This window comes from Mustela erminea, chromosome 10 (assembly GCF_009829155.1).
Source record: "Mustela erminea isolate mMusErm1 chromosome 10, mMusErm1.Pri, whole genome shotgun sequence".
Lineage (NCBI taxonomy): Eukaryota > Metazoa > Chordata > Mammalia > Carnivora > Mustelidae > Mustela > Mustela erminea.
Window position 1 is genome coordinate 22,237,728 of NC_045623.1, and position 13,806 is coordinate 22,251,533.

At 33.0% G+C, this 13,806-nt stretch overlaps 1 protein-coding gene across 6 annotated transcripts in view; it reads left to right on the top strand.

Moving 5' to 3' along the window:
* COL11A1 (collagen type XI alpha 1 chain) overlaps positions 1-13,806 on the top strand; it is a 201,878-nt gene that overhangs the window by 140,314 nt on the left and 47,758 nt on the right. For all 6 annotated transcript variants that reach the window (XM_032302425.1, XM_032302426.1, XM_032302429.1 and 3 more), the window contains one exon: positions 10,318-10,425. In XM_032302425.1, the coding sequence (XP_032158316.1) occupies positions 10,318-10,425 (108 nt within the window). The remainder of the gene's footprint in view (positions 1-10,317; positions 10,426-13,806) is intronic.

Consider the following 13,806-nt stretch of genomic DNA (forward strand, 5'->3'; position numbering starts at 1 on the left):
CTCCCTTTTTCTCCCTACCTCTCCCTCTCTCTACCTCTTTACTTTTTCACTGCCCCCAGTTGCATTTTTCCCAAGTCCTCTTGATCTTTCTCTATTGCTGTGAACAGTGTTTTTTCAAAAGGAAGAAAGTTACAGGAGTTAATATCACAGCTAACTGACTTTAGCATTTGTATTCCTATAGGTGGTTTTTATAACCATAGCTTAATTTAAATGAATGGAAGTTCAAACTGCTTAAACAGATGTACAGTTGAATCTTTAATGACTATAGATGTTTCTTCAGTACACTATTGAATCTTCAGCTTCCTAATCCTAGAATAGAGTTTTGAAGGAGCCTAGGTGTACTGTGTGTTTCTGGATTACTAGAGAAATAAATTCCTTCATTGCACACGATATTGATGAACTAAAACTAAAAGCTCGAAGTAGAACTTTTATTAATTAACAGTTCTTGCTCACTGTGAAATTTTTAAAGTTTGTATATGTCACAATTATGTACCTTGTACACTATTTTTTACATATTCTGATCCATACAAAGCAAAATATAGTATCTCAGTCATCCATCCATCCTTGGGCCTATCTTTATTTATAAATATTTTTGACATCCATTCTCTTTATTCATAATCCATTTAGTAGAAATATACTTCAGGCTGGCTTTGTCACATTGCTGTGACATCCTACAGAAGTGGGCTTACTGAAACTCTGCTAGGTCCAGCTGTGATGTCATTGGCTTATGTTTGAAGAAACAATGATATGTAGTGTTATACCAACCAAAAGGACCTCTTGGAGGATGTGGGAGATTGCCTGATGCAGAGCCCTTGTTATGAATATCCTTAGAGGAAATCTCTTACTAATCATGGCTTTAGAAATCTTTATAATTTCTTGAGCAGTTAGCTAGCTTTTTTTTTTTTTTCTTTTCAACTGTTATGAATTGTGAAACCCATTTCTCTTTTGACTTTGACTTACAAAAATCACGGAGTTAAAACTGAGATCCAATTGAAAAAAAAGAAAAAAAAACCCTCTGTTTCGGTTTATGACTGTTTTTTGTAACTTTCTGAATTCAATTTTATCAAAAAATACATGTGATGTACTTTAATATTACCTATTATTTTATTATAACTATTTTTAAATAAATAATTTTTAAATTTATTTATGTATTTATTTTTTATTTATTTAAATAGATAATTTTTTAAATAAAAAATGGACAGGACCCATTAAATTGATTTCATAATCCATGAGTAGATCATGGCCTGAAGTTAGGAAAAACCTTGGTCTGTTGTATGCTTTTTTTTTTTTTTAAGATTTTATTTATTTATTTGACAGATGGGGTCACAAGTAGGCAGAGAGGCAGGCAGAGAGAGAGAGGAGAAAACAGGCTCCCGGCTGAGCAGAGAGCCCAAGGTGTGGCTCAATCCCAGGACTCTGGGATCATGACCTGAGCCGAAGGCAGAGGCTTTAACCCACTGAGCCACCCAGGCACCCCTGTTGTTTGCATTTTTGATTACTAATATTATTGCTTCTATCTTTTGCCTATAAAAAGTTACTTGCTTATCTACTTTTCTTGTCTATCCCTTTTTTTCTTGTCTATTTTTTATTTGTATTATCTTATATTTTATGTCTTCCCCGTAAGCTGCCAAAATCTTTTCTTACAGAAGAACTATAATTTAATAAATATCTGGGGGGACCTGGGTGGCTCAGTAGTTAAGCCCCTGCCTTCAGCTCAGGTCATGATCTCAGGGTCCTGGGATTGAGCCCCACATTGGGCTCCCTGCTCTGCGGAAAGCCTGCTTCTCCCTCTCCCACTCTCCCTACTTGTGTTCCCTCTCTCACTGTTTCTCTCTCTGTCAAATAAACAAACTTAAAAATCTAAAATAAATAAATAAATAAATAAATAAATGCCTGACTATACCAGTCTATTAAGTTCAAGTTATATAGATTCATTAAATATTTCCTAAAAAGAGCTTATGATATCTGAGGAAGACAGATATGAAGTAGATAAAATAACCTAATAAATAAAAAGTAATACATTAAAATATAGCACAAAGAAGACGAGATGGGAACAATGATTTTTTTTAATGTTCTAATTTTAGCTATAAATAAAAATCAGTTTTATCAGTGAAAAGCAAGTTTTCTAAAGTTGTGCTACTTGAAGTGAGTGTGTATTAAGAAACAGTTTCTCGTGCTCCCACTGAATACAAACAAAATGAACCCAACAGGGTGCTGTGACTTTGGGCTTTTAAAGTTTGGCAAAAATCAAGTGCTCACTCTATGCATGATGTTGTACACAAGAGCTGGTAATAGACGCCATTCGAAGCACAGGCATGTTTTCTGATCTCAGGGGGTTTACTCACTAAGTGGATGTCTCGATGCACACACACAAAGCAGAAAGCAACAAAGGACTGAAAAAAAAGAAAGAAAGACAGTGAAACATTTTTCTCACATGTTGAACATAAACTTGAGTAAACTTTTTGTATTTATGTAAACACAAAATATATATAAACATATGATGCAAACAAATTTTCAGATTGTACCTACCACCTACGTTTTCACGAAACAAGATCAAGGAAAATGCATTCCCTAAATAATCTCTCCTCTGTGTATTTTTTTCTGATATGAAACCACCTTCTTGCCAATAGTTCTTTCTCTAAAAATAAGGAGATTAAAATAGAATGGTGCATTTAGTAAAAGCACCTACCTTTTCTTGCAACCCTTTTCTTACAATCACATTATTTTCCCCTGAGAGTGGTAGGAGTTGATATGGAGAAAATGTATGAGAAGGGGCCAGACATCGAGCTTCTAAAAGGAAATGTCCAAGATTTTAAAATTGTGACTTACATACTCTACCCTTATGCTATGACTTCTATTTCACGACTATGTCCAGATTGTTCTGACTCTCTTTTACTCTTTATGTGCTATTATTTTTTCTTGTCACTTCTTTCTTAGGAGTTTATATGTCTTTCCTCTCAGAATTTTTTTTTTCTAGTTTTGTTTTTATACCCTATTCCAAAGTACCTTCTTTTTACTGGCTTTTGCCTAGTCCTTGATGCAGGAAATAGATAAATTCTAAGCAGGATTATATCTCCTGACTAATTCATCATATACTGTCCTCTTCAAGACAGAGCACATTTTCTCTGTTGGAATCCAGGTTATGACATCCAACCAGGGATGAGCAAAGTATAGAGGCGGTGGGGATCAATGACCAAAGACTGAGATATTACAGGAGTTAGACTTAATTATTCAGTATTTATGCTTTAAATTCTGGTAATGCTTGATAATTTTATCAGACTTTTTGGCTTGTATGATCTAAAATATATATAATCTGGGGAGCGTGAATTTCCTCAATTTGTTTTGTCATGAAGGTCAAGTTGGCTTTAAAAGAAAGGGCAGATTTTTTTTTTTTTTCTCCTTCTACTTGAATAGCTCTTGTTTTTAAAAACTCCTGTTTATGCTTCTAAATACTAAAAGGGTGGGGAAAAATCTCCACCCTTCTTTTAACAGTAGGACTTTAGATATACCATATAACCTGGATCTTAGTTTTCTCTTCTATAAAACTTCTCTCTTTGTGGGCTGCCTTTTAACTGAATGTTGATGAGATAATTCCTCTGCTTACCACTTTCATTTACTTTACAAATGCTTTTCAGAATATGAAACACCTAGTGAAAATAACAGGAGCTATTCATCTGGGTGCACTTCTGTGTGAGAAGAGTTTAATAACCACACTGTTCTCTTTGCTCCAAGAACATAAACTGATGCTATTCCTTCTTGTATTTTCACTGTAAAGTTTAGAGGAAGAGGCTTTAGAAGAGGATTAAGCTAAGATAAAGTTAATATAGTTACTTAATGATAGAGAGAAATGCTAATTTCTCCCTTTTAGAAGCAGCTATGTTTCTACCTTTCAGTTGAAAACACGTAACCTGTAGTGGTTAATATTTAGTATTAAAATAACAGAATGAATGAATGAATGAATGAATGAATAACAGGATTTTATGATATCATAGTCATTATAATTCACTCAAGTCAACATATACTACTGCCTTTGCTTTTGCACGGCAAAGAAAAAATAAAACCAAAAGGCAACCTACTGAACGCCTTTGGAAAAAGTTTAATTTGCCCTGTCCCCATTGTTATTTAAATCACGGGGTGGGAAAATGATGTTTCTATGGGTTCTATTTTTCTGTGAGTTCCTTCCAGTTAACACTTCTGATATGTAAAATATTTGTCATTGGTGTAAAAGGTGAATATACCAACAGTTTAAATTAGGATTAAAGATATTCTGTGGAAAACTCTCTACCCTTCTTTTAATAGTATAACCTTAGATATACCATGTAAACTTCTAGACCTTAGTTTTCTCTTCTATAAAATTTTACTTTGGGGCGCCTGGGTGGCTCAGTGTTAAGCCTCTGCCTTCGGCTCAGGTCATGATCCCAGGGTCCTAGGATCGAGCCCCGCATCGGGCTCTCTGCTCCTCGGGGAGTCTGCTTTCTCCTCTCTCCCTCTGCCTGCCTCTCTGCCTACTTGTGATCTCTGTCTGTCAAATAAATAAATAAAATCTTTAAAAAAAAATTTACTTCTACACTCATTTGAAATTGCATATCTATTTTTGACATAAATGGATGTTCATGCACAATTCTCTAAGATATGTTGCTTTCATACTTTTAAAATAGACATAGTTCAAAGAACTTTGGAGGTATTACCACATTAAATACCACAAAAACCTAGGGACAGACTATTTCTGTCCCCATTTTATTGGTGAGAAATGTGAGCCTTTGAGTGGTTAGTCAATTTGCTCAAGATGAGAATTAGTGGTTCTGGAAATATCACACATACTATGGACACATTTATTAGGGTCTGCTATGTTTGAGTAACTACTCAAAAGTTCTGGAGGTCAGTGAAAAAAGTAAGCAAAAATCCTAGCCTTGTGGAGCTGATCATTATCCATTTAATCTGTGTGTAAATTCAAATGTATTTGTTTAAAATGTAAATATTTATTTATCTGACAATTGTAAAGCTCTCTGCTCTTTACTATAGTCAGCTATAGAGCTATGCAATACTTTCTATCACTGTAAATGTCTACCCTTATGGGGAAAAAATGCATGTCCACCATGAGTCTGTCAGGGTTCCTACCTACCACAATATATTTTGTATTCCCAGTCAGTGTCACAAGAAAATAGATTTTAACTATATTTTTTGTGGAATGTGCAGATGGGTTCTCTTTTTAATACAGGCTTTAAATTTTTATTTTTTTTTAATGAGATTTCTCTAGTGGTTCAGTTGAGAACTAAAGAATTCATAAGACTTATTCTTTTAAAAGTTGGCCTAGGAATATTTTTAAAAGATTTGCGTGTTTGCAAGATCATTCGCTTAATAGGTAGGGAGATTTTCACTTTTCATTTTTAGAAGTATAAAAGAAGATCATTGCAGACCATGCTGTTATTAAAAATATCTAGACTTACAGAATGTTTGAAATAACTAATGGAAAAAGAAATCACAGTTATACTTTAGGGCACAAATATACATCCAAAAAGTCTCTTCTTACTGTTTTCATCCACTGTTTCAAAGTTAATGAGCTATGACAAGATCATGAGCAATATTTTAACTGCAGGAAAGTAATATGTTTTTATTGTTAATTTTAATGCAGTTTCCACAAGTAAGATGACAATCTAAAATTTAATCTTATGAATGCTCCAAGGGAGTAATTAAAATAGTTAAGCTTTGCCGTAAAAAATAGCATATAATATCTTCAAACTATAAACATTGTCATTGATCCAAATCAGCATTCTTTTTCTATTTGATATACAAGAACACTTTAATTAATTTTAAATATTAAACATACTTTGCTGGAAAATTAATAAGCATTCCTTACTTAAGTAAAAGCTATTAGTTATTTTCATATAACTTGTCAAGCATAGTGTATCCAGCTAAGGAAATACATATTTCTGTCAATTTTTACACCACATTTTCTAGGGAAATACATTCAAATGATGCTCTTTCTCCCACAGATTTGGGAAGTTTGTATTGACTACACAAAAATACATTTAGATCTTAAATTTTTTTAACATATCTATCATGTTCGTATATTTTGTAGAAAGACCAGTGCATATCTCTAATTCTATTATCATGCTCTTATATTTATTACTACTATTTATTATTATTTGATGCATATAGTAAATATTTTATGCTTTGGAAATATCAATGAAGAAAGCATGGCGATATTTACAGGACAAAATTCAGGCCAAATCTTACATTAATTCCTTCAGAAAATAATGGTAGAAAATCTAGCGTACTATGGTAAGTTGTGTAAGAAATATTTAGAAGGATGTCTCATGATTTAAATTCTCAGAATAATGCAACTTTTAGAAAAGATGGTTATTATACAGGGCTTAAAGAATGGTTAAACATTTAATCAAACAGGAAAAGACCAAAGACTTCCCAAGATAGAAGGTAAAAGTGAATCATCACTAAGAGGTAACAGCAGGCATATTGTATTAAAGGGACAATGGGAGATATGATGTGTTAAGAGAAAATAATTTGTACATTACATACTAAAATATGAAGTAAAAAAAATTCCTAGTGTGTGTATATATGAGTATTTTGGTGGGAATTTCAAGGATAAATACATTCTTAAAAAGAACCATTAACCCAAACTGTTTCGCTTTCTGTACATAAGAAAGATGAGTGAGCTTCTAAAACCAAAGGTGGAACATAATGAAAAAGTCTCAAAACTGAAAACAGTTCTTTGTTGTTGAAAATTAAAAGTCAACTTGTAAGCAATAGTACAAAAAGCAAAGATTCTAATGAATTGTTTAACGAAGTTTAAATGAACGATATCAATGATAGAGAATGACTATTTGGACAAAGGACCTACCTCTTGCCATAAATTCTTTCAGGTCTTCTTATTTTAGAGGGTGTTCAATAAATAGGAGCCTCATTCTGAGAGAAGTGGTCTTAAATGGCTATGTTTCTCCACTTACTAAAATTTAGAACAATAAATATGAATTATAATGGCACGAACAATCAGGGATTCTTTTTTTCTCACCATTTATTTATGAAATACTCAGTGCTTAGGAAAAAAATCTTTGTGTGGATCATGGCACATCAGGCCCTTATGGCCTCTATCTAAAAAAAAGCAAACTCTATTAGAATTAGATTATATTGCATCCACAGAGTACTTAGACAATAATTGTTTAATAGGCTTGATAATTGGAAAATAATAAGTTTTTTTAATATACATTTCGGCTTCCTAGCTGTTGACCTTAACACAGTCTAATGTGACATCTTCCTCTGGTAGTCTTCCAACAGTTGGGGTTTAAATGTAACACAGAATTAAAGAGAAAGATTTCATGGCCTGACAAATCAAAATTGCATCTCTTTTTGTATAGTCAATTACAAATAAAGTATTTCAGCTCTTAAATTGGATGCTTAGTTTAGATTTGATAGCACTAATGGGTAGTAATCCTTTCCTGAGATTTTACAAGTAAAATGGTAAAACGGAAATGTAATGCAATCATGTACACACCTGTTTTTCAGATAAGTAGAGATTTCTATTTGGGGATGTCACATCGTATACTGTTTATTGTTGATATTTTTCTATTACCAAAAAAAGTGCTTTATTTACTGAACCTTTTTTTTCTTTGTAATTAAGGAAACACCTTTTCATTTCTCTCAGTTTCAGGGGTTCTTGTTCTTCTTCCTCTTGTTCTCCCTCTTCTTCCTCCTCCTCTCTTCTGTCTCTCTGCTGCTCCTTACTTTTACCCGCCTCTCTCTCCCTCCCTCCTGCTTGCCTTCAGCCTCAACCTCTGGGCTCCCTTCTGACCTCCCTCTCTCTAATAAATGGAGATAAATCTTTACATTCCTTTTACTTTTATGGCAGTTCCTCTTGAAGGCAAAACCACTTAGGAGTACTCTATTCTTACTTTTTTCTTCTGCTCTGGCTTCTGAAATCATTCATCCAGTCTTCACCTGGTTAACACTTACACTACTTGTAGCTGACTTTTTTCCATAAAAATATTTGATTTGGCTTCAAAAAAAATTTTGACAAAAGGTAGATGTTTATTACCTAAAAAAATACTAACTACAATTTTCCTTTGTTCTTTTTTGAATTATTTTTGAAAGATTTTATTTATTTATTTATTTGACAGAGAGAGAGATCACAAGTAGGCAGAGAGGCAAGCGGGGTGGGGGTGGGGGATGGGAAGCAGGCTCCCCGCTGAGCAGAGAGCCTATGCAGGACTCAATTTTAGGACCCTGAGATCATGACCAGAGCCTAGGGCTGAGGCTTAAACCACTGAGCCACTCTGGCAACTGCCCTTTGTTTGTTCTTTAGTATTTGAAATATGTAATTGGTAAAAATTTAATTTTCACACAGTTCTTGGTTAATTATTTTGCAACATGAGGAGCAATTCCTGGGTTTGTTTTTAGATATATACTTATTATAGTACAAAATGCCGCTTTTGTTTATAACAAGTTTAAATTTCATGATTTCTTTAAACATATTTTTAGTAAAGTTTCTCCAAATTATTTCTCTCTCTTAAGTTTAAGATACCCTAAAATTTAAACAATTACAACAGTGGTTGCAAAATAAAAAGAATGAAATACAAAATCACTCTTTCTAGTGTCACTTTTAAATTATTACCAGTAGTCTTGAATCTGTACTCTCTTAATTCATTTTAATTGTGTTAGCATTCAGATACCTGGTTAAATAAAAGCTATTCTATGTACCTTGTGTATTTAGCCAGGAAAAAATGGTATCAGGAAATTGAGTAATAAATATTTTCATAATCAATGAATATTTCAATAAAATTGAATTTAAAGAATTTCTGATTAAATAACACCCCCACGTACACCCCCAGAGCCACTGATTTCTCCATTAAAGAGAAGCAGTGGCTTTGTAGAGAAAGCACTAAGAGGAGTCCAAGGGCAAAGTTTCTTTTGACTGGCTACATGATTATGACCGGCTACAGGTTTCTCACCTTTACAAACAATGGGCTACAACTGCTCTATCAACTCTATGGAGCATTTGTGGGAATAAAGTAACAAAATGAATGTGAAATGGATTTGTAAATTGTCAAGCACTATGTCAGTATGAATAGTCATTATTATCATTGTTCTTGTGTTTATACGTAATTGGTTCTCTACTTCATAAAATATAAGTTAGAACGAAGTCAGTAGTTCATATTTGTATAATAAAAAGATTTCCAATTATGTGTGAAGTATAATTTTATAAAGTAAAAGTTAAGATATTATATTTTCCAGCTTTTATAAGTCTTTTCTACTATGAGTTTTGAAATGGTGTTTTCTATATATAGAAGAACTATAGGTGAACTATTAATAATCCTATTTTCTAATATTTCAGATTTAGGTCAATCATGAAAGAAAATGTTAAATTGTAACTTAACCACCCATCTAGGAATCTATTCAAATTCAAAGACAAAATTCTTGTTATTTTTTATTAAATAAAATTGGACATAGTAAATAGGTTATAACTGAGCTTTACATGACTTAGGAAATGTGTTTGCATTTCTTTTATTCTTCCTTTAAATGATGATTTCTTAAATTATTCATAGATGGAATTAATATGAAGGCAGTATCCACACTTATTTTTTTTAATTTTGCATATTAGCTATTTTTTAAAGAAAATTAGTTGAAAATATATGGCATCTTCTTTGAAACTCAATTGGACATACCTAATTATATGAATTATATTGGCAGTGTTTGTAATAAAACCCAATGACCCCTGTCAGACTCTAAGATAAACTTAGGGACCATTTTTCTGGGAGAAAGTCCAAACTCTGGGATAGTGATGATCAAACTTTATTTTGAAAAAAAATTATATTTATAGTCTAATGCGGTGACAATTTCTGAACTCATTTTTAGGATTTTGAAATTGTTATTCAGCAAGTTTAAAGTGAGTCCCAGAAATTGCTTTGAGAAAAACTAGTCTAGAAAATTTTTCTGCCAATCTGTAATAATATAGGAAGAAAATCATATAAGTAATTTATTGGATTCATGTCTTACAAAGCATTGTGAACAGTTGTGAACACTTAATATAGAAGGATATCTGTAAAATATTAAGGATATACAAATTAAAATTATTCATCTTATCAATATTTTCCTAACTTCAGTATCTGTGCTTAATGTTGGGGCTACAAATTAATCATTCAAATAATGAGCACACCTTTTCCCAGTTGAGATCTCCCAATTGTCTGAAAGTGACTTTTATGTTATTTACTATGATTTAAGATTCCACTATGAAATAAGTGATTCTTAAGCCAGTATCACTTTTTTCCCGACACTAATAACAAAATACTTTTTCTTATGTATTAGGGTTCACCAGGAGAACGTGGATCAGCAGGTACCGCTGGCCCAATTGGTTTGCCAGGACGTCCAGGCCCCCAGGGTCCTCCTGGTCCAGCTGGAGAAAAAGGTGCTCCTGTAAGTAATTTCAAGGAGAAAATATATTATACTGCCATTCTGCACAAGTTATTACTTTTTATTCAAGGATATTAGCTCTTCATACTCCACTGCCTTCTCTCTGCATATGTGCCTGGCATATAAACACACATTTTTTTATATTTATAATAGAGAAAATTTCAAATTCAATTAAATAAGATGACATTTTCCCACACTTTATGAAACTCTAAGACCTGTGAGGGAGTTGGATATTATTAATGTAAAAGGCTTCTGATTTTGCTCCTTTTAAAAAATAAAATTGGAGTTTTGATTAAAACTATACTTTGCTGCTTTATATTAGAAAAGTGTGCACTTTTCACTCCTCTTGTATTACAACATCATATCCAGTATTTCCAAAGTCTGTAAATGAAACCCACAGAAAGTGGCTGCCCTTCACATGTAATTTGAGTTTTGATCTACAGTGAGTGAGATGGGAAACATCTAACCAGTTATTTTATCTTATATCTATTGGATTTAAAAATTTTATTTTTAAATGATTGTAGGCTATATTGTATTCATTAGGCTTATGTCTCTTTGTCAAGATTTCTTCTTGGTTTCTGTTTCTGCTTTTGAATTAATCATGTTAATTTTCTTTAAAAATTCTCATCCTCCAAGGTTAAAACACAAACTCACTCAATGAATGTGGATGAAATGGTTGACCATAATACATAAAAATAGGAGTTCAATACTTTTTATACATTTAAGTCTTAATATATATATAACCTAATTTAAAGCTATAATTTACAAAATATTGATTCATTACTAAGACTTTAGTTTTAGCAGCTTGCTTTCATTGTCCATGCATTTTCTCTCATTGCCGTTTGTGATATTATATAAATGTTTCCCAATTAAAATGCTTGTTCTCTGTGATCTATTACCTTTCAGAAATATTAGAATGGGGCCATACCACCTATAGATAGATTTTTTGGTGCAAAAAGAAAACACATTTAATTGCTGAGAAAAATTTTAAAGCAATATTTTTCCAACTTAGTAAGTATGTTGAAAATGTAGACATTATTTTCTGAGATGTTAACAACTATGAAAAAATTATTCTTTGCCCCTTCATACAAACTTCCCACCAACTTTTCTAGTATGATGTGCATGAGAAAGGGATGGAAGAGACAGACTTAGGCCTTCTCATACAAGTTCACTCAAAAATCCAGGGTACCCATATCTTGGCACAACATAGTGAAGAATGCATATAGAATAATAAGATACACATTTCTTCTTATACAAACTGGAAATATACCAATTAGAGAAGTCAAGGATTTTGTAAGATAATATATTGAAATGCTGCATTTTAAAGTGGTTTAATACCTTGGTTTTATGAAGAAAAATGGAAAATTTTGAATCAAAGAAAAGAATATGGAAAAGTTCTGAAAGTGATAATAAGAAATTAGTTTTGTGAAATAGAGGAGATGTTAGTAACAAAAGGCCTTCCTCGTAAGAGCTAAGATTTGGGCTTGGTGATTGATGACACAATGACTAAGAAGGGGAAAGAGATCCTCTGCCCATTTGTCCTCTCTCAATTATTCCCTCCACCAACAAAAATTCCATGATGTTTATTCTCTTTTTGTTGTTGTTCATCAAATAGTTATTAAGAAATAAGTGCAGTGCACTGTATTAGTTAATAGTTAATATTTTTGAAGGAGTTATCTATTTAGAGATAGTAGCATAAAATGTTTATACAAGTGTTAGGGGTACCCATAGACCTCCATGCAGAGGTCTAAAAAAACTGATGAAACTGATGAAAATGTTGGCTAATACGTTAAGTTATGTTATGTGCAGTTAATATGTTAATATGTTAAGTGCAGTCATTTACTTCTTCCTAAATCCAAATATAAGTTTGGGATCTTAACTCCTCTGAGCAACTTGTGTTATGAAAATATTATATAATTATTAGTAAGCTAAGTCGTGCATTTAAAAAAAAAAAATAAGATGAGGGTCTGTGGAAGGCAAGTCCTTGTCTAACTTAACCACCAATCCACCTTCCTAGAAGGAAGAAAACGAAAAACAAGAGCTGGGAATATCCACATGACTTACTTATGGCAATAACTGTGCTCTAATCTCTAACTCCAAATTAATCAATCAGTGTCAGGATTGTGAATGTGAGTTATTTAGAATAAGAGCAATGTAAAAAAAAAAAAGAATAAGAGCAATGTTAGGAGGTATATTGCTGAATTCCCATGTGGTGCAATCTTGAGGCAGGGGAATAAAGGTTTGGACTGTCCTTTAGAGGAAATCATAATGGTGGGCATTTTGAAAGACTCAAGTAAGAGAGAGATAGTTTAAAAGCCCATGACCGAGAAACAGACTCTTAACTACAGAGAACAAACTGTTGGTTACCAGAGGGTAGGTGGGGGCAGATGAGTTACACAGGTGATGAGAATTAAGGAGGGCAACGTCATGATGAGCACTGGGTGACGTATGGAAATGCTGAATCACTATACTGTGCACCTGAAACTAATATTACACTTTATGTTATACTTTATGTTAACTAACTGGGATTTAAATAAAAACTCTAAAAAAAAAAAAAAAAGCAGCCATGAGTGCTAGAAAATATATCCAGGGCACACCATCATATAGGCCTGAGAGTGAAGACTCTTCTTTGTTGAATGATGTAAAAGATCAAGAATACTGAAAGTTGAGTAAAAGCAAAAAGAGGGATGGGTACTTGGCCTATTGGCCATTTGTGACCTCTGGGTAATTTCAGTGGGATTCAAAAGAAGATTGGTGATAAAGGAATGGGATCGGTACATATGGAGCAACCCAGTAGGCCATGTGGCTTAAAAATAGAGGGGCAGTAGGTAGAAGTACAAGGAGAATTGAATACATTTCCTCTTATGATGATGATGCACATTTATCTGCTTAACTAATAATAAGAAAATAATAAAGAAAAGTGTCAGTGAGAATTAAGGAAGTTAAGGGTGTCAGAGTAAACTAGGGTTGTCAGCTTCAGCCAGTCGGAATTGGACTGGGAATTCAAGTCTATTATTTGTTGACTTATGATTTTGACCAAGTTATTTAACATCCCAATGTCTCTGAAAAGAAGATAACCACAGTGTTTTGTGAGGATTAGATGAAATGGTAGTCCTAAATTACTTTGTAGAATTGTGATAATAAGTCTTCAGTGAACCGCCATAATCTTAAGTCTGGACAAGAGTTGTCGTAAAAAAGGATGGATAGATGCATAAATTGGCTTTGAATAAGGAGGGATGGATTTGGTGAATTATAATAAAAGTTGAGGGTAAGGATGCAGGCAAAATGCAAGATCATGCCAAGTCAAACATAGGATATGGGGATGAGTAGCTGCTTCTATCAAAATTTTAAGCTGAGGTTCAGCCATTAACATTAGTGAAAAAG